This window comes from Lynx canadensis, chromosome A2, assembly GCF_007474595.2.
Source record: "Lynx canadensis isolate LIC74 chromosome A2, mLynCan4.pri.v2, whole genome shotgun sequence".
Taxonomy (NCBI): domain Eukaryota; kingdom Metazoa; phylum Chordata; class Mammalia; order Carnivora; family Felidae; genus Lynx; species Lynx canadensis.
In genome coordinates this window covers 3,485,161-3,505,519 of record NC_044304.2, presented here as the reverse complement: position 1 = coordinate 3,505,519, position 20,359 = coordinate 3,485,161, and the positions used below count along the sequence as shown (strand labels likewise).

At 62.8% G+C, this 20,359-nt stretch overlaps 1 protein-coding gene across 1 annotated transcript in view; it reads right to left on the bottom strand.

The window, feature by feature from the left end:
* Positions 1-20,359, bottom strand: part of KDM4B (lysine demethylase 4B) — a 130,603-nt gene that overhangs the window by 51,574 nt on the left and 58,670 nt on the right. Inside the window, 2 exon segments of the mRNA XM_030292681.1 lie at positions 1,535-1,638; positions 5,728-5,777. Of these exon segments, the coding sequence (XP_030148541.1) occupies positions 1,535-1,638; positions 5,728-5,777 (154 nt within the window).

Below are 20,359 nucleotides of genomic sequence, written 5' to 3'. Positions count from 1 at the left end.
CTCGCAGAATAAATGAGGAAGTCCGTGGCAGATTACAGAAATACACACTTTTAATTATTAAAAAGCTCTGCTATTGATCTGCTTTTTCTTCCAGAAGTAAATACCATTACGAAGATTTATAAGCGGAGGGCGGGAGGCCCTCCCCCCCAGGGCTGCCAGGAATTCAGATGAGGACCCAGACGGGGCCTTCATCTGGAGCCCGACGCCGCTCCCTGCTGGCCCGGCCGCGGCCTTCGCCCCGCAGGCCCCGCAGACGGCCGGGCAGGGGTGAGGGGAGCGGGCTCTCTGAGGCCAGCGGCCCCGCCTTCCGTACACAAAGTGCGGTGCCCACGTGGGCAGCGACGCGGGAGACGGGAGGGTGCCCCCGCCAGCCCACCCCTCCGACCGGCGTCTCCCTCTAGGAAGCGGCGCCCGGGAGGACGTTCTCCACAGACCGCGGGAAAGCACACCCTTCTCACTTCCGCCAGCAAGGCTGTGTCTGCTCTCCTGGCAGCCGGGGCGCTGGAACCAGGAGGGGAGGAGCGGAAGGCACGGAAGCCCTGTGTCTCTCACGGCAGAACGTCCCGCTGTCTGATGGACGAGCCCGACAGCGACAGCGAATCCCCGACCTGAGCACCACGGCTGCAGGCGGTTTGACTGAAATGTCAGAAGCGATTTCCGACTCGCTGACGCTCGCGGCAAGAATGCAGCGCGAGGGTCCCGATCGCGCAACTTGCCCCCGCGCCTGACAAACGCTCTCGTAGGGAGGCCTTCAGGAATCAGACCCTCGGGAGCCTCTTCCTCTCCGGCTGGCCCTCGGTGCCCAGCCCAGAGGCTGCCCGGAAGGTTGCAGGCACGTCCCCCTCGGGGAGCCGGGCCTGGCCGATCCTGTCCGATCCCGTCCACGAGGCCTGTCTGTGGGGAAGCGCCCCACCCCCGGGCAGAGCCCCGGACAAAGGCCCAGCCTCCCCCTTCCCCCACCCCTCCCCCGCAGGGTCCCCGCCAGCCACCCAGATTCCCCAGCCTCAGGCCTCAAGCATCACAGGCTTTCCCGGACGAGCGGAGCGGCCCCTGGAGCAGTAAATTGAATGAGTTCACAGTCTTCGTGCTGCGGGAGAGCCAGATAGATCATTTCCAAACAGGTATTCCTTCTCTCAAAGGATGGCTGCAGCGGGCCACGGGGTGGGGCCAGAGATCGGGGCCAAGTCGGGGCGTCTGGGGGCGCGGAGAGGCCTGCCCGGTTCTCCGGGGGCTTCCTGGGAAGCTGGCAGGAGCCGCCCCTCCCCTGCCACCCTGACCCTGCGGGGCCCTGCTGGCAGCTGCCAGCCCCACCAGACAAGGGACTGGGTCTGCGAGGGGCTGGGAGGCAAGGCGAGGCCCCACTCGACTCCCCCGTCTTCTATCCTCACCCCCCACCACAGCCCAGCCCAGCCAACCCACTCTCCTCTGGCTTGCCAGGGCTCTAGAACCTTCCTGAGGGGTGAGAAGCCAGTTTCCCGGGACGTTGGTGGTTCCCTGGGCCGCAGCCCCAGCAGCCCCAGCAGCAGCTACGTACCCGGCTGAACGGGATCCCGTACTTCTTGAGGATGATGGGCGAGATGAGGGTCATCTTGTGCCGCAGGAAGGCGTCACAGCCCTGGGAGCTCCCGGGGAAGAACCCTAGAGCAGAAAAGATGGGCGTCAGCCTGACGGGTGGCGCTGGGAAGGCCTCTCTGTGGGCGGCGCCTTCCCCCAATCAGGCATGGGGTGTGGTGCCCCCCGGCTCCGAGGGAAGGAAACGCACAGGACCTCGTCGCAAAGCCACGTGCTCTGCTGGTGGCCGGGAAGGCAGCCCCTCAGACCCCCAGTCAGCGAGCCCAGAGCCCAGGATGGGCCAGCTGTGCAACACAGTGCGCCCCAAGTCACAGATGGGGTGTGGGCCTCCCCCCTGAGCACCCCGCAAATAAAACCCGTGCCGCATCACACGGGCGCAGTCGCTCAGCCAGTGCGTTGGTGTAGCCGGGGAGATGGGACGCGGGAAGGACGCGCTCACACCGGAAGTCACGGGCCGTGCCCCCCACACAAGCAAGTCACCGACAAAGAGGAAGGAAGGCCTCAGCGCGGGCACGGACTCTGCCTGGGCTCTTCGCACACACGGTCCCCACAGCAAGCAAGGAGACAGAGGCTCCAGCTGCCGACTGGCCCTCTGAGGCCCTCAGTCTGGCGGGAAAAGGGCCGAACAACCCGACCCGGCCTGCGGCTGCGTCCACCCCTGACCGTCTGTGACACACGAGGGGGTCTGAGTTCCCGCCCGGGGACGCTTTCTGTCTCCCCGAATGCCACACGACCGGTTTAAAACAACGTGTGCAGGGGCGCCTGGGCGGCTCCGTCGGTTAACCACCCGACGACTCTTGGTTTCCGCTCAGGCCACCATCTTCCGGTTTAGTAGTTTGAGCCCCGCGTCAGGCTCCGTGCCGACAGCGCAAAGCCTGCTGGGGACTCTCTCTCTCTCCTTCTCTCTCGGCCCCTCCAACCCCTTCTCAAAATAAATAAACTTAAGAACACATAAAGCGACGTTTGTAAACGTACAGAAGTCAGACCGTCAGTTCTAGTTGCTCGGAAACCGTGTTTAACACAGTTCGGAGACCTTTCCAAGTCACCAGTGGGCCCAAATCAATGACACGTAGGTCCAGCAGTTAAAGAAAAGCCGGCCCCGGGATCCCACGCAAAGGTCCTGGGCCTCTCACCCAAACCACGACCGAGAGACGGCACAGTCTCGGTGAGGTGCAGGACGGGTTCTCAAGGTCCCGCTCCCTCCAGGACTGTCCCCCAGGCACAGCCGGCCCGCCCAGGGATCCTGCCGGGAGCCGACCCAGACCTCGGGCCCCCGGCCTCCAGGCCAGCGCACGTCCCCATGGGTCGCCGAAGAGGGCACACTCCCACGTGCGTGCGTGCTGTGAGCCAGCGCTCGGCCCCACCCCCACCACCCACACACACCTGCTGGGGCAGGAGGGCTTCCAAGTGACAGAGTCACGGTGTCGGGGGTGGGGGGTGGGGCGCCCGCCAGCCAGGACACGACTGCCAGGTTCTGGAAAGTGCGAGGGATTACTGAATCCAGCAACTTTTCTCTGTGCTAAAAGCGTTTCAATTAGAGTTATGGCCCCTGCCGCCCGGCCCGCGGCCTCTCTGCAGTTCTTTTTAATGCACAGTTTAAGTGGCTCTCATTAAAGCTCTAATAAAGGCGCACATTTTAAGTGATTAGCACCAATAACGCGCCAACACATTAATGCTCTCTCCGTGGGCTCCACGACTCTCCCAGCGAGCCCATTTGGAGCTCGGCTATTCATTTTCCATATTCATCGCAAACTCATTTCATCCATCTCAATAATGGAGCCTGTGACGTGCGCCCCCAAAAAAGTTTGGAAGGGACACCGAGGAGGGCAGTGACTCACTTGCCCTAGAACCTCTCCCGCCCTCCCTCTGCGGAGGGGCGCAGGGGAAGCGCGAAGCCAGCCCTCCCCCAGGCCAGACCAGTCCACACCGGTCACAAAGCAACGTGGGGAGGCTCCCAGGGGCCTCCGGCTCCTGGCCGACCTGTCCCAGCCACTGTGCCTCCCGCACGCCCCGAGACAGGTTCCCGGGCAGCAGGGCCCCGGCGCGAGAAGGACGTGGGGAGCCGGCCGGGCTCCAGGGAGAGTGGCCGTGGTCCCACGGGATCCCGTGTCTAGCTTTTCTGGGGGGCGTTCAGATCACCCAAAACTTGTCTAGTGGAAAAGAAACAGAGAGGAAGAAGGGGCTGGGCACGACTGCAGAACCCAGTGGAAAACCGGGCCGGGCTGTGGTCACCGGAGGCCGCCCGTGCGGATCGCTCCGTGGCGGCCTCTTCCGTGGCTGTGTAGGTGTGGGAGGCCCCACGGTGGCCCCCCGAGATGTCTACGTCCTGCTCCCCAGTACCCGTGACTGTGTTGCCTTCCGCGTGGCAGGGGCTCCACAGAAGGGATTACGTGCAGGAGCCCAGGATGGGGGTGACCCCCGGGTCACCACAGGGCCTCCACGGGAGGGAGGCAGAGGGAGGCCCTGACCGCGGAGGGGAGAGCACGCGACCACAGACAGGGACACAGGCTGACGCCGGCGTCTCTGGAGGCAGGAGCCCGGGCAGCCCAAGCCTGAGACCCGGGTCAGACAGACCCCTGAGCCCCAAACGTGAGGGAGTAACTGTGTGCGTTTAACTGGGGCTGTTTTAGAGCAATTCCAGGTTCACAGCAAAGCTGAGAGAATTGTGCTGCTTGGAGCCACTGACTCGGGAGTGATTTGTCACGACAGCAACGGCAGAGGAAAGTAAGAAAGACGTTTCTCGACTTGTATTTTCCAATTAGTGTTTGTGTTTCCAACTTATGTTTAAAACAGTGCGCGGGGAAAGCATTTCCATTTGGGCGTCACCTGAGATGTTAAGAAGGAAGAGAAACCGCTCTTTGCCAGGGCGGTAACTGGCATTTCTAGGGTGACAAGCGTGTTCCCGACAGCAGGCTCCAGCCCGGGAAGGCCGGGTCCGGGTCTCCAACGGAAACGTGAGCCTGGCTGCACGCTCGGCCGCGGGGCCGGCCTCACTCCCGGGACAAGCCTCCCTATGTCCTCGTCCTCGGGGGAAACTGTGCAGCAGGCGTTTGCTGAACAGACGTGCGGCTCCGGGTGCGGCCAGCTCTCAGAAGTTCTCGGAAACAGCGACCGTTTCCGTCTCCCAAGCCAAACGGGGCAGGGGAAGAGGGTGGCGGGCACTCTCTGAGGGAGGCAAGAGGAGGGGTCAAAGGACCCAGCAGGAAGTTGGGGAGGCTGTGCCAATGCTGAGCGATGGCTTCTGGAAGATTCCCCTGGCTGCCAGGGGAGGGCGGGCAGGCTGCTGCCACAGCCACCCAGAGGGACGGCCCCGCACTGTCCCGAGGGGGCTCCTGAACCACAGGGCCATCACCCCACCCGCCCCGACTACCGGGTGCTGCCTGCCGGCGAGGCCCAGACGCTTTGGGCCAACGGGGTCTGTTAACGTCCTCGGAGGCACTCAGGGCCACCCGACGTCAGAACAGAGCAGGGCGCCGTGACGGGGAGCAGCGAGAAACCTCACCAGCCCCTTTGTCGCAGTGGCCGGGGGCCTCAGCGTCACCCAGCCCGGTGTCTGGCTGGTCTCCAAGGATCCCGTGTCCCGAGGGCCTGCCTTTACCCCGAGGCGTCAGTGCCCTCTCTCTGGACACAGCTGGGGACTCACCGTGACAAATCCCGTCCCCCCAGGAGACCCCCTCGGGCCCAGGCCAGCACACGCAGGCGGACACCCTCACGGTCACCATGCGGCTGCGGGGCACAGGGCAGGGGCTCCTAACTGGACGTCTCACTTTCCAGACTGAACACAGACCCGAAGGCCCAGAGGAGGGCGCGATGTAGTACCAGGCGCCAGGGGGGGACGAAAGACCACGGCCGCCCTCCCTGGCCCGCGGGAGCCTGCAGTCACGTCCCGCAGCTCCGTGCTAACACGCGGGGAAAGAGCGCTCCGAGCGATGGCATCTGTGCGTCACTCACAGAGCGACAAACCCCAGCGCAGGGTCTGTGGTCACGAGAGGGAAAGGGAATGGAAAACCAGACAGGGACACCTTATAGCACGCCAGCCCCCCCAGAGATGGACACTCACACAAGGAGCACGACCCGAGACGCTGGGGCCAGCCCCCACCCCCGCCCCACCCCCGCCCTCGGCCCAGGTCCCCGCCCGCGGGGGCAGACACCTACCGATGGCCAGCCGCTCCAGGCGCTTGCCGTGCTCCGGCGGGATGGCGTACCTACGAGAGAAGGGAGGCACGTCAGAGGCGAGGTCACGGGCCACCGCGCGTTTGAGGGACCTGGGGCTGCGGCCACGGCCTCGGGGAGACATGCGGGCCGTGCACAGAGCAGAACTGGGTGCGGTGAGAAGGGTGAAGAGCAGCAGGGAGGGTGCCGGGGGAGGGACCCGCACAGAAGTGAGGAGGGGTGGGGCGGGAGGGCCCCTCCACGGCGGTGACGGCACCCGCCCCACGCCGGCACTGGTCAGAGCCACCAAAGCCTCCACGAGGCTCAGAGCGCGGAACACGAGAAAGCAAGCAGGGGGCCTGAGGGGGGAGCAGGACGGTCCCCAGCCTCCCTCCATCGCCTCCCTGCCTCCCGCTTCCCCAGCCCCGGGACCAGGAGCCGACGGGGAAGGCGCTTCAGGAACGAGACTCCGTTTGTCACCACTTGTAAGTTTTAGCTTCACACGTTCTACGTTTGAAAGATTGCTGAGCCCCCGTCATAAACAAGAAAGACGTGAGGTGCAAGTTTGCCAACAGACGAAACGAGAGTGACACCCGCTAATGCTGTGTGCGGAGGCTGGCGCGGGGGGCCCGCCTGGGACCCGTTCCCGGCAGGCAGGGGCCACTGGGGGGGGGGGGCCCCCGGCGGGGGTGCGAGGAGCCCGCCCCAGCTGACACAGCACCCTGGCCACCCCGGCAAGACGAAAAGCTCCGCGTTCAACAGAGGCAGGCAGAACCGGGACGTCGGTCCTTCGCGCCACAAAAGTGCTGAGCACAGGCCGTCTGTCCCGCAGAGGAGGAGGTGGGGAGCACGAGTCCCCAGGACAGTGGCGACCCCGCCCCCAGGGGTCACGGGGCCACGTCTGGGGACATCCGTGGTTGTCACACTGGGGGGGGGGGGCTCCTAGCATTGAGCGTGGGGGGGGCCAGGGATCCCACTCAGCGCGCCCAGTGCCCGGGACGCCCTGGGGACAACAACCCGCCCCGTGTCCACAGTGCCGAGGGGAGAGTCGCTGCGTCCGCACGCCTCACGTTCTAGAACGAGTCGGATGTGGGGGGCGCAGGGCACGGCACGCCCTCCACCTGCACAGTGGGGGACGCAGGATGGGAACAGCACAGGACACAGAAGCCGGCCCGGACTCCGTGGCGGGCTAAGTCCACTCCGGCCGAGACATTTATTATTGCTTTTTAACAAAATAAAAGGGGATGGGGGTAGGAGATAACGCCGTCTCTGATCCGACGGACAAAAATAATCAATTTCTGGGCACGGCGCACGGCCCTTGCGGAGACAGCACAGGACCTGCAATTCTGCTGCTGCTGCTGGAGAACTTTCCACGGTCTGGACAAAGATGAGGTGACTCTTTTTTAAACAGCCTCGTATCACGTACATAAAGATGATAAAAGTTAATCCCAATCCAAAGCACCTTTGTGGGATTAACGTCCCCCCCAAACAAGGAAATGAAACATTCCAGTCCTTCTGGGAACTTGCCGGAGGACGGGAGGAACTAATTTATGACTCCAAGGCTGTGATGATTAATGCAATATCCCCAGTCTACAATGCTGCTTTCACTTAATTACCGCCTGTAATTGGGAGTTGTAAAGATAAGATTAATTGAATCTGGTGGATGTTAAAAGTTTAATACATTGGAACGTGGCTCCTCTGTTATCGGAAAGTACAGACCGCAAGACGCTGGGCTGAGCACTGAGAAGCGCAGCCCCTGGAGGGATTAGAAAGGACTGGCGGACGGGAAGCCGACAGCCTCGGGGACTTCTGGACTCCAGTGGCCAAGCGAGGGCTGCCCTCCCGCCGCCTGGAACAACGCACGACAGCCTCAGCATGCTGAGAAGGCCCGGCGCCAGCGACGCGCGCCCCCCGCGCGCCCTCAGGGGCTCGGCAAGACGCAAGCCTCAGACTTTGAGGGGAGATGAGCAGAACTGGGGTGTGGGTGCTTTACGACACACGGCTCTGAGCGAGGGGCAGGTGCGCGTCTGTTGAAACACACTGGGGCCTTCCGACGGCCGGGAGAATCCCGGCACTGTGGGCGGCAGGGTCCCCCGGAGCCCTCTCTCCTTGCCAGCGCCCCGGGGAGCCCTCCACGGTGGGGGCCCAGGTGAGCTGGCTACAGACCTGGCCTCCCAACAGCAAAGGTCACGTGTCCCCGGAGGGAAGCCCCCGGGCCCCACGGGGCCCCCAGAGCAGAGCCGTGTCACCCTCGTCACGGCCACGTGTGGGGGCCTCGCTGCCCCTCGGCCCGGCTCTGGGAGGGAAAGGAGGAGGGAAGAAACAGCTATTTGGGTTGAGCGTGTTTGTTCGCTAACCCCCGAGGCAGGAGCATCTGTCTGGCCATTAGCGAGCGAGTTCTCGGGGCCATAAAACAGAGTCGGTTTTATTGGTCACCAACATGGGGGCAATTTGTCTCGCTCCCCAGGACCTCCGTCCCCATCACAAGGTCAAACTTCACGGCCAACAGCAATCCACTCTGCCGGCCTGCAAGCCCAGTGGCCAGTCTCTGGACGCGGCGGCCCGTCGCCCGGTGGCAAAGCGTTCCTGCACGGTGTCCTCAGACAGACAGCCTCCCCGGGCCCAGTCCAGTCCGGGTGGCCCGCTGTAGGGCCCGGAGGGTGCGAGGCCCAGGGGCACACCTGTCATGGTGGAAGAATCTGGAGAAGCCGGGATCAAACATGGGGGCAGAGCAATCCCCAGAACCCAGTGAGGTGGGAGGGGGCGAGCCGACTGGGGCCCGGCGAGCAGAACCAGACACGGGGAGTGCGGGGGCCAGGGGAGCCCCGGTGAAGGCCACAGGAGGTACGGTGGCCCGCGTGGGGTCGCTCGGGCGCCTCTGGCCGCAGCCCCCGTTTGCCTGGGACGGTCCGGCAGCTGCCGTGGGCCTGTCTGAGGGGGGCGTTGGCCGAGCCTCGGGCCCACAGTGAGTCCTGCACCTGAGGTCGGCCAGGCAGGCATCTGGAACTTTCTCCACAGTGTCCCACGGGGTGTTTTTCTCTCCGTGTTTCCCCAGCCCTACCCCCTCCACACACTCTCTCTGCTCTGGAACCTTCCCCACAAAGTCCTCCCGGACAACACTAAACCGGAAAGTCATGGAAACGTCGGTGCTGTCGGAGCGGTATCCCTGGCAACCACCCCAGGTGACCCTGCGGCAGGACTCGACAGGCTCCATAACTCCAGGCTTAATGCCGCAGAATTACCGAGAAGGCCGAATTCAGGCCTCGTTTGCCAGACGCCCTTTTCGGAGAGGCAGCCGTCTGCAAACATCAGGGGCTTCGGTGGGAAGAGAAGACATTTCTAGACTAGGAAAAAGGCACGCGGGAGAGACCAGGGCGCCGGGAACCGGGCCCCCAGGTGAGGAGGGAAGATGCGAGACGTGCAACGGTTGAAAGGCCATTACAGTCCCGCCGTTTCACGGTTCAAACAACCGACCAAACAGAAGGAACACACTTCAGGCACGATGGTGAGGGGCCAGCCCGACGTCCAGAGAGCGAGTTTCAGAAGGAAGCGATGCCCGGGTCCGAGGAGGGGCGGGATGGGTCACTCTGGGAAGGCGGGCGTCCCCCAGCCTTCCCGGGGTTTCCTGGTCCTCCGTTTACCCTTTGAGGTGCTTGTGGACAACGCACCCCCGTCAATCACGGCCGCCCCAAAAGGCCAAGCTGAAACCCACAAACCTGCCCACGGGGCTGGGTCCAGGGCGGCGAGCAGTCACATCCAGGACCCACAGCCTGGTGTTGGGGAGGATCTGACCTGTCTACAGGGGGGTCAGGAACACGCGTGCTGGAGAGCGGCACCGCGCGGCTCAGTGCTCTTGTTCTGACGCTGAGGCCAGAGGACAGGATGTCTTGCCAGCCCCACTGAGGCCAGGCCGGGTCCAAGGCGGGACACCGCACGGCCCCAGACGTCAGGAGGCTTCTGCCGGCACAGGTCACGACAGACTCCGTGGGCCTGATAAGGACACTCCAGGGCTTGTGACACTGGGCAGGTCGGGGGTGCTGGGGCGGGCAGAGGCCTCCGCCTGGCAGCCAGGCAGCTCTCGGGGCCAGACAGAGCTGGGCAATTAAAAGGCGATGTGTCCTCCGCGGGCAGGCCCGCCGGCCGGCCCAGGGACAGGCTGCTTCCATTTGACTGACTCACCGGCCCGGGAACGTCTTCCTGTCCGCCGCGGAGGATGCTATTAATAGTGTCATTTTCTTGGTGTTTTGTTTATTCCCCTGGAATGGCTTGATGGATGTGAATAATTATCAGACTATAAAAGCCAGCAAATGTGCTATTTTCTATCGCTCTAAATCATCAAACAAATAAAGTGTGAAACAGCATTTTTGAATATAATTTTCCCCTCTAATGGCTTAGAATTATTATCAAGAACAATGAAAATAAATAAGCAAATGCCTTGTGAGTTAAAAATTAAACGAGCGTGTCACGAAGAGGAACACAGACTGTCTTGGAGAGCGGGGACCTGTTCGGGAGCCATTAGTTACGATGAGGACGAGTAGCAGGGCTCTGGGCCGTGCAGGCCCCTCCGGCCAGAGAGGCGAGCGCCTGCGCCCGCCCGCCAGCCACCCCTCGTCTCCTCGAACGTGCCGGCTGCCCCAGGCCGCGGGGGCTGTTACAGGTGGACAGGGGTCCCTTGCCAGGAGGGCAGCATTTCCATGGTAATGAGGCAACTCCCAGCATGCTCTCCTGCAAGGATAAAAGGCTCACTGGGCCCGAGGCTCTCAAGTCCCCGGCCGCCCTTCCCTCCAGGTCCCTCAGCACCTGCTGGGGGCCCCGTGCTGCCCGCAGCCGTCTGGCTCTGGAGTCAGGACATGCGACGCCGTGATGCTTTCTTTCTTCCCCAAGACTCTGGTGACTCTGCCGGTGACGAGCGCCCAGCCTGACAGCTTCCACTGCGCGAGGCTCCCGGCAATTAGGTGCCGTGACGAGAAAGCTCATCTCCCCACCCTCCTCCCTCGCTGTTGAAGAACGTGTGCCCAGAGCAGGGGTCCAGCCAGGAGCCCTTTGGAAATGTCAGCTCGGCCTGACGCGTGTTGGAGGGTGAGGAAGTTAATTTCACAGTGTGTGCACAAGGCCTGGGGAGACAGGCCCCTGGCCGTTTAACATGCCATAATTACGGAAACAGAAACAAGAAGGCAGGGGCCACTAGAAGTGCTGAGACCGCGTGTCAAGTCGGAGGCCACCTGGCACGAGCAAGCCGTCCACACAAGCCCCGGAGGCCACGGCGGCTCCAAATGCCAGCAGCCCTGCTAGAGCCCCACGTGCTGGGCGTGTGGAAAGGCCATCGTTACTGCCATCCTCACACACAAAGGCCCGTCTTGGCCCACAGCCCGCGTCCTCTCTGGCCACGCGTTGGCCGGGCAGTTCCAGCATACCGCCCTGCACTCTGGGCGGGCCGAGCAGAACGACCCGGTCACAGAACGGGCTTCCCCACAAGCCTCCCGGCCGATGGGGCACCGTCTTTGAGCTGGTTAGTGGAGCAGGAAGGCCCAGAGAAACAGTCATGGTGGTCACCCCTCCTCTGACGTCCAAGCGCATCAGGTGACTTCTGTGTCTAGTATGTCACGTGTGGCACGTAAGTTATGCCTCGATACAGCTATTAACAATGCCCCAGCCCTGTGGACATGGGAGTGGTGAGTCCCAGTCCCTGCCCCAGTTTCTGGGCTCAGGACCACAGATGCATTTGGCTCTTCAGGGTCTTCTGGGCCCAGAAACAAAGCATCCAACAGGGTAAGATGAGCCCATCTCAGAGGAACCAGAAGCCTACAGATACCACCTCTGGAAAAAGCACCAGGCCCTGACAGCTTTACTGAGAGCCTCACAAAACTTCCACACTAAAGGGCCAGTGCCCACCTACACTTACGGTTACCAAGCAGACAGGAAGTTCAGATGGCACGTAACTCCTCCTATGAATCCAGCATATTTTCGAAAGAAAAAATGAATGGGGAATGCAGTCACCGACACACGACAAAGACACACAGGAAAATGATAGGCCGGTGTCACATAGCTGCCAAGTCCTAGGTAAAATATTAGAAAATCAGACACAGAAGTGTCTTATGAGATTAACCCTTTACCCCAAGGCTTGCAAAAACAGCCCAACAAATAAAAATCTACATAAAATTCCAAAACATTCAGTATTAAAGCTCTTAGCCAGCTAGGATTAAGAGGGACCTCCCCATGGTCACAGTGCACGATGAGGCAGGAGAGGCATTCCAGAAAGGGCAAGTTGTCCATTCCCACAGCAGACGCCAGCCGATGCCGTAGGTCAAGAAAAAGACACAAGGACAGTAAACGGAAGGGAAGAGACAAACTCTTCTCTCTGAGACAACACGGTCTTCTCCTTGGGAGAGCGGAGAGCAGCTGGTGAACGACGGAGTGAGGCGGTCCAGCCAGGGAGCAGAATGAACGCTCAGCGTGAGGACAGCCAGCCGTCCTCCGCACCAGAAAGGCATTCGCGGCACGTCGTGAAACACACCAGGTACACCCTGCCCCTTGTCTGTGGTCCCGAGGCAGGAGCTCCCCGCCACGGAGGAGGTTGAACGCAAACCCAGGTGAGTGCTCACTACTGACGGACTCGCAGAGTCTGACCCAGGGGAGCCGACGCGCATCTCTGCGAAGCTGGCGCTGCGGGGTAATGGGACCGCTCGCAGCCTCCGTCCGGGGCAGGAGAGCCACAAACACCCATCAGGACGCTCCCTCACCGCGAGCTAGTCCCTCAGTAAACGAGGTAAGAGACCACGCTGTGGTCTGACAGCACCGACTGACTTCGCGACACAAGCGTGGCGGGGTCGCTACGCCGGGTGGGAGCAAGGTGGCCTTATCGTGATGGTTGGAACGTGAAAACAGCATTAATGATAGTCACGCCAGGGGCACCCACCCGGGAGGCTCAGTCAGCTAAGCGTCCGACTCCTGGTTTCGGCTCAGGTCACGATCTCACGGTTCGTGGGATCGAGCCCCACGTCGGGCTCTGTGCCGACAGCGTGGAGCCTGCGTGGATTCGCTCTCTCCCTCTGTCTGCTCCTCCCCTCCCCTGCTCACTCGCTCCCTCTCTCGCACGCTCTCTCTCTCTCTCTCTCTCAAAATAAATAAATTAATTAAAAAAAAAAACAGTCACGCCAGATGGCAGGGGTCACCCCACACATCAGTCTAGAGAAATAAAAGACGTTAGGAAAAGCACTCGGCACGGGGCGCCTGGGGGGCTCAGTCGGTGGAGCGTCCGACTTCGGCTCAGGTCATGATCTCACAGTCTGTGGGTTCGAGCCCCGCGTCGGGCTCTGTGCTGACAGCTCACAGCCTGGAGCCTGTTTCCAATCCTGTGTCTCCCTCTCTCTCTGCCCCTCCCCCAGTCTCACTTCGTCTCACTCTGTCTCTCAAAAATAAATAAATATTTAAAAAAATTAAAAAAAAAAAAAAAAAAAGCACTCGGCAGACAGACTTGCCCTTAAAACAGGCGGAAGAGGGGCGCCTGGGTGGCGCAGTCGGTTGGGCGTCCGACTTCAGCCAGGTCACGATCTCGCGGTCCGTGAGTTCGAGCCCCGCGTCAGGCTCTGGGCTGACGGCTCAGAGCCTGGAGCCTGTTTCTGATTCTGTGTCTCCCTCTCTCTCTGCCCCTCCCCTGTTCATGCTCTGTCTCTCTCTGTCCCAAAAAAAAATAAACGTGAAAAAAAAAAATTAAAAAAAAAACCAAAAAAAAAAAACAGGCGGAAGACGTGCAAAGGGCCTTTAGGGACGGATAGCCTGGGGTCCCCGTGCCTGCTAGGATGGGAGGGAGAAGCCCTGGTAGCGGCCCAGGCTACCTGGACGGGGACACTGGTTGCAGGGGGCTGACGCAGGGACGGAGGGGCACGAGGACCCTGTCCCGGACACTCAGGACAGAAAGGGTACACGTGCAAGTCCCTGAGCAGCCCCTGAGCGGGGGCTCTGGGCCCGGGGGGGGCTCCCGTGCAGCCCCAGCTGGTCTCCGCTGCACCGGGGAGCTCAGCCCGGACTGCACAGCCCCTCCCTGAGCGAGCGGCTGGAACTGTCCCATCTCGACTTCCAAGGAGCCTCGTTCGGCAGCGAGGCAGCCTCCCTCATTTGTCCTGGCGCTGCAGCCCCTTTGTAGGACGAGCACAAACACATGCCGGGGAGATAGGATCAGCAGAGGACCAGGGTGGCTTGTTCCCAGGAAAGAACCTCATTGAGTCACGGTGGGTTTATCTTTAATGGATCGTTTTACGGGACAAAAGGCGATGGAATTCGGTACCTGGTGCGAGCAGTGTCAAGGATTTCAAATAATGACGTTTTTATTGAGACGCACGCAGGAGACAGAGAAAACAGGGCGTCTCCGATGGGATGCCCGCGGCGCCGATGCGGGAGACAAGCGTGTGCTGCAGGCGGGAGGGCTCGCCGAGGCCTCTCCCGGGGCCGTGGGCCCCCAGATGCTCCCAGCCCACCCCGGGGGAGCCAGGGAAGCCGAGACCCCGGCCGGCTCACACACGGCCAGCCCGCGTTAACCAGGGAACCGACTTCCGAGGCGAGTGGTGTCGAGCCTGCCGTTAAATGCTGAAGTGGAGGCATCTGATCCCAAGCCCCGGTTCGTTTTAGACCCGGGAATTATTTTTGTCGTATGGCGGGACTGAAACTGCCAGGGCACGTGCGTGTTTTTGATGTTTTAAAGGGGGTGGGGGCTTCTCAGGTGAGGCTCTGAACGGCAGGCCGGAGAGTGGAGCCCAGAAGGGAGACTGAGGTGCGGGGACGCGGGGCCAACGCAGAGCACCCCCGGCTCCCCCTCGGAGCACCGCTCTGAACGTCCGCTCGTAAAGCGAGCCGAGCCGGAGGTGGCCTCCCGCTGCACCCACACCCACGGCCCCCAAACTCCTCCGGCCGGAGGCGCGTCGGCAGTGGGGAGGCCCCCCAACGCGCTGGTGTTTGCACACGGGCGGTTTGAAGCGAGGGAACAAGGACAGGACGCGGAGGGACGCGGCCGAGGGGAATGAGGCCGATGTCGGCCGCCCTGGCCCCGTACCGGCACGAGACCAGGACACGGCGACAAGCTGGGTCGGACCTGGGAAGGTGGCTGGAGTCTGGCTCTCTCCACAGGCCGCGAGCAGCCGGGACATCATCAACGCGGGGAGGCTGAGGTCTGTCGAAGTGATTTCCGACGCCCTGGACGTGTGTGCCTTCGTCAAACACACACCCGCAGACGGCGGGGCCCCTGGCGACCGCAGGACGGGCCACAGGGGGCCCTGAGCTCCCCACCTCCTGCTGCCGTGCCGGGAAGGGGGAGCACGCTCCTAGCCGGAGTTTTGAGCAAAGTTGACAAAGACTCTCTCTTTGCCCGCAGATTTGCAGGAATCTCCCTTTCAGAGGAGCTGAAATCTGCCCACTGCAACCCTGCTGGCATGATAGAAATTTGCCATGGAAACCAGCCCTGTGTGAAGACCCCGAACCTCTGATGGCTCGTCTAGCTAACAGGCGGGGAAAGCGAATCCTGGCCAGGAAGGCCGTCCCCCCTCCCGCCCCCGGTGGCAGGAGGGGACCCCGCCCACAGCCACAGGCTCAGTACACTGCGGGGTGGGAGGCGCTCAGCGGACGACAGTTTGAAGAGAAGAACCGACGGTTTCCTGGAGTGGTGGGCAGAGAGGGGACTCACCTGGCGCTCCGGCCCGGGAGCCGGAACTCGGGCCGCCTACGGCAGAAACCCCGCCTCCCTCAGCACAAGCCTGCCGCTGCTGTTTGCGACTCTGAACAAAAGACTCTGAAGTGAGTGAAGGCCCATCTGCTCCTGCCAGACCAAGCCAGTGGGGACGTGGGACAGGCCAGCGACGTCTGGGCCCTCGAGCGGCCGGCAGACAGAAGACGGGGACACCCAGCGGGGACACCTGCCGGCCCAAAGCCCCCACGTCGCGGCTTGGGCCCGCCCCCCAGCTGATGCATCCTCTGGGCCAGAGGAACCTTGCTGGGATGTGGCTGCCTGGACGAACCCTCTCGCCCGCCTGCCCTCCAGCCCCACGCCCCTGGCCCGGCCGTCCGCCCGCCCTCCAGCAGGGCCCTCTCCACGGGCTGCCGGGCTGCGTCTCTTCCTACAGGCCTCAGCCCTCAGTCCTGCGGACTTCCTGCCACCACCACGCCTGGCCCTGCTCTGGGGGCTTGGGGCCACGCCATCAGCTCCTGTCCTGACGGGTGGCGTCGATCCCGGGTTCATGCTGGACCCAGAGCGGGCACTCGGTGAGGACGTGAACTGACTCATCTAGCCCTCTCCTTTCCCCGCCGTCCTCCCCCAGACCACCCCCCTCCCCCGCCGGACAGGGACCTGAACGATGTTTCTCAGGCTTCCCGGCCGAAAGTGCAGCCACGTGACCAGGCGCCAGCCAGTGAGACGGGAGAAGCCGTGGTATCCTGTGGCCACCCATCGTCGTTTCTGGAATACACCCCCCACACCCTCACGCCCCACCCGGACAGCTGCGTGACCTCTGTGGAAGCCACGCCGTCGGCCAGCCTGGGTCCCCGCCATCCTGTCTCCGTCTCCCACGGGAACCTGACAGGTTCCGCTTCGGCTCAGGTTGATTCAGTGACAGTGCTGGGGATTCCGTCAGAGTCCTTCCCCTCCCACACCTTCAGGTCCAGGCCACCTTTGCCACCCGGGACACACCCTGTCCCCAAGGCCGAGCGACCGCCCGGTCACCTGCTCCCAGAACCCGCCACCACTCCCGATTCTCAGGGAGACGCTCTGAGGGGCGAGGGGAGCAGCGGTGAGGAAAGGGGGCTCGACCACAGCCCCTCCATCTGGGAGCTCCGCAGCTCTGAGCTGGGGCCCGGCCAGCCTGGGCCTCACCCGCGAGGAGGGCAGCTCAGGGCTGCAGCGAGACGGGCAGGCTCTCGGAGCGCAGCCTGGCACACGGGAAGCATCGCCACGGCCACTGCTGTCGGGATGTCTCAGGACGTCCTCGTGTGCAGTCACGGACACCGTGCCCAGGCATCAGATAACAACACTAACGCGGCGGGTGCAGCTGGCCAGGGCGGAAACAGCCCCAACGCCCGTCGACAGTGAACCGATGGACGGACAGACAGGTGGAGGCGGAGTCCCACAGCAGATAAAAACGAATAAGCCACCGGTTCACGTAACGGGGGTGTCTTCCTCACAAACCCCGAGCACAAACACAAGGACAAATAGGTCCATCTGTGTGGAGTTCAAATCCAGCCAACACCCGGCACGCTGCCCGGGGCCACAGACACACGTAGGGAAAGGACCCGTCAGGTCAGGAGGAGGACAGTCCTGAGGGCAGTCATCCGCTCTGGGTGGGGAGGGGGCTGCAAAGGGTGGGGTAGGGGGTGGGCAGTGGGGGGGGAGGTTACACAGGGGCAGGCCGCACAGTCATTCGGTACACGGCACGTAAATACGCATCTTCGGGTCGCATACACATTTTGCACGCTTTTGTACTGCGTTATATTTCACAACAAATTCTTCATAGCAGACGCGATTCTCAGATGCCCCTAAGTCTTCTGCCCCCTGCTTGCAATTAATTGCCCTTGGTCCTAGTGTGCCAGATTTTTGCTGTTCTAATTAAGGTCCCACGTCAGGACACCCTAAAACAGGGAAATTACCTCGGGTGGGCCTGACCTAAGCAGGTGAGCCCTCACAAGGGGCAGGGCCCTTCTTCAAGAGAGGATCCCATGCTAGCCTGAAGATGGGGGCCGGGGGTGGGGAGGGGACACATGGCAAGTTCTGAGTGACCTCTAGATGCCGACAGCCCAGAGCTAGCAGCCGGCAAGGACTCCAGCCTCTGTGACCTTGAACCGAGGACCCAGCTGGCCCACAGAACCTACAGAACCGTGAGCAAATCAGTGCAGGCCATGAGCAACAGAAAACCAAAGCCACCTCGACTTGAGGGAAGGAGGGAAAAGAGAGATGAAAACCCCCCGACAGGAGTGTGCCAAGATGCTCACGTCCGTCCACTGCGTGCACGGAGCACGAGGCTGTTCCGCTCACTCTTCCCTTTTTTTTTTTTAATTGTTTTTTAACGTTTATTTATTTCTTAGAGACAGAGGGAGACAGAGCATGGGCAGGGGAGGATCACAGAGAGAGGGAGACACAGAATCCCAAGCAGGCTCCAGACTCCAAGCCGTCAGCACAGAGCCTGACGCGGGGCTCGAACTCACTGGCGGCGAGATCACGACCCGAGCTGAAGTCTGCCGCCCCACCAACTGAGCCACCCAGGCGCCCCCGCATTCCCTTTTCCGATATTGGAAACTTCCTCCTTCCCTGCGTCCCTCCTTCCTTCCTTCCAAGAGTACACTTCAGATAGGACATCATGGGAACAGGAAAGGGAGGGCACTTACACTGGAGACACTGGATAGCCCACCTCAGCCAGGGGACCAAGGCCAACACCGCGGTGACCGCACGCACCCCCGGGGTGGTGTCAGGGGGAGGGCGCTTCACTCGGGGGGTCCTCCTCCCTAAACCCATCACCCCAGTCTCACTACGAGAAAAGCCGCAGACACACCCAAGGAAGGGCCTTCTAGAAAACCCTGCCCGGGGCCTCCTCGAAACTGTCACAGGGCATCAAAACCGAGGGAAGTCGGAGAAGCCTCCACAGCCCAGAGGAGCCCAAGGAGACGGCCGAGTCCACGTCACGTGGGCGCCTGGGACGCTTAGGACCTAAGCGTGGGCTTTGCTTATGAAGAACGGATCAACGTTGGTCCATTAACCGTGACCAATGCTCCAGCCTGACGGGAGGTCCCAGCGGGGGAACAGCGCGGGGCGGGGGGAGCGCTTGGACTTTCTCCTCGGTGTCTCCATAAAACCGGAACGGTTCTAAAAGCTGGTCTTTTTCTAACAAAATATGCTACCGAAAGAGGAAACAGGCAGAGAGCGCCCCGCAGTGGCACGTTCGCCCAGGGGCGGGGGCTCCGACACGGGGCCTCCCGCCGCCCCCACCAGGGGCCCCATTCCGCAATGTCGCCCGCTGCCCAGGGGCTCGCGGCGATGCGTCAGGCCGTCCGCGGAACCGGCAGAGCCCCCGCTGGCTCTCACCGGCCTTTCGAGGAGAGCGTGTGGCGAGATTTTTCCTTCGCGGAAGGCCGACCCTCCTCTGCTTCGCGCGACGTTAAAATCGCCGCGCGATCCCTGCGCAACGCCGACTGTGCCCGTCCCCGCCGGCGGGCCGCGAGACGCAGGGGCCGGGCCACGGGCGTGGGTCCCGCTGCAGGCCGAGCGCAGCCCCCGGGAGGGCGCCCCGAAACGCGCCGGGCCTCCCGCGACCCCTGGTCCAGCCCGAGCGACAGAGCGACACGCTGTCAGGTGCTGCCGGAGCCGCGACAGGCCGTGAGGCTTCAGGGCGAGTGAGGCTGCGAGGAGGAAGCGAGTCGGACAAACGCCGCGCCGTGGGAGTCGCAGTGCGCTGCGCCACGCCGGGCAAACTCCTCCAGAAGCGCCCCCGGTACCCGCTGTGGTCGTCAACAGCGGGCTCCCGTCCTCGCAGCCTGACGCCACCCGGCGCCCCGGCTTGAGACGCACGGCTCTCCGCGGCCTCAGGGGTCAACGTGCCAACGCCGAGATCAGCTCTCGGTTTTAGGTTCGCCGCACACCCGGGCGAACAGAAAGCCTGGGCCGGCGGCGTCGCGACCGAAAGCGTGGTTCTGACCGAGCTGGGCCGAGGGCTCCCTAAAGCCGGGGCGGGGACCCAGGCGGGGCCTAACACGGCTCTCCTCCCACAAGCTCTCCCTCGCACAGGCCCTCCTGGTCATGGGGCCAAACCACCGGTCCCAACGCCGTGCCGGCGGCCTGATGATGCCAGGCTCCAGCCGAGAACCCCTCCCCGTGGCTGTTGAGGTGGCCCTTAGCGACCTCCTGGGGCGCCAGGTCCTCAGGCCACACGCACACACATCTGCACGCCCTAGGGTGACCGGACACGGCAGGCTGCCCACTGGGGGGGGGGGGGGGGGGGGAGGGTCCGGGAGGCGGGACTTTTGGCTCTGAAGCCCAGCACACGCACGTGCATCGTGCAAGGACACAGAGGGCACACAGCTCAGGCACAAACGGAACGAAGGGCGATCAGTGCCGTTGCCCTGGTCGTGGTCACCGTTCAAGGAGGAGCTTCCGGAAGGGGGACCAAGAAGGCTCTCCCCGCCTGCCCAAGGCCCCGTGCCTCCAACAGGGAAGCCGAGGGCCGCGGCAAGCCCAGCGAGAGGCAGCAGAGGTTCTGACCCAGAACCCACGGGCCGGGAAGACGGGCCTCAGTTGGTCCCACTCAGCACTCTCGGGGCCTCACTCGGCCACCTGGGACAGCAGCCACGTTCCGGCAGAAGGGGGCCCCGTCGTGAAACTTCCCCAGTGGCCTGTTTGGGGCAAGGCCGTGTGGGCCACGGACGGACTCCGGCTGCAGGCCCGGGCCGCGCCGCATCAGATTTAGGCATGCTGGGGGGGCAGCCGCTCCCCACCCCGGCATGCTGACGCGCTCAGGGACCCGCCCGCCACCTCGTCTGTTACCTTTTCATCAACGGGGCTCTGACGCCTCCAGCCTCGGTGCGGATCTGCTCTCGGGGGACCTTCCTGCTCTAAAACCCTCCTTCCGTGGCTGTTTCTGTCACTCTCACACACGCGGGACCCGGGGCT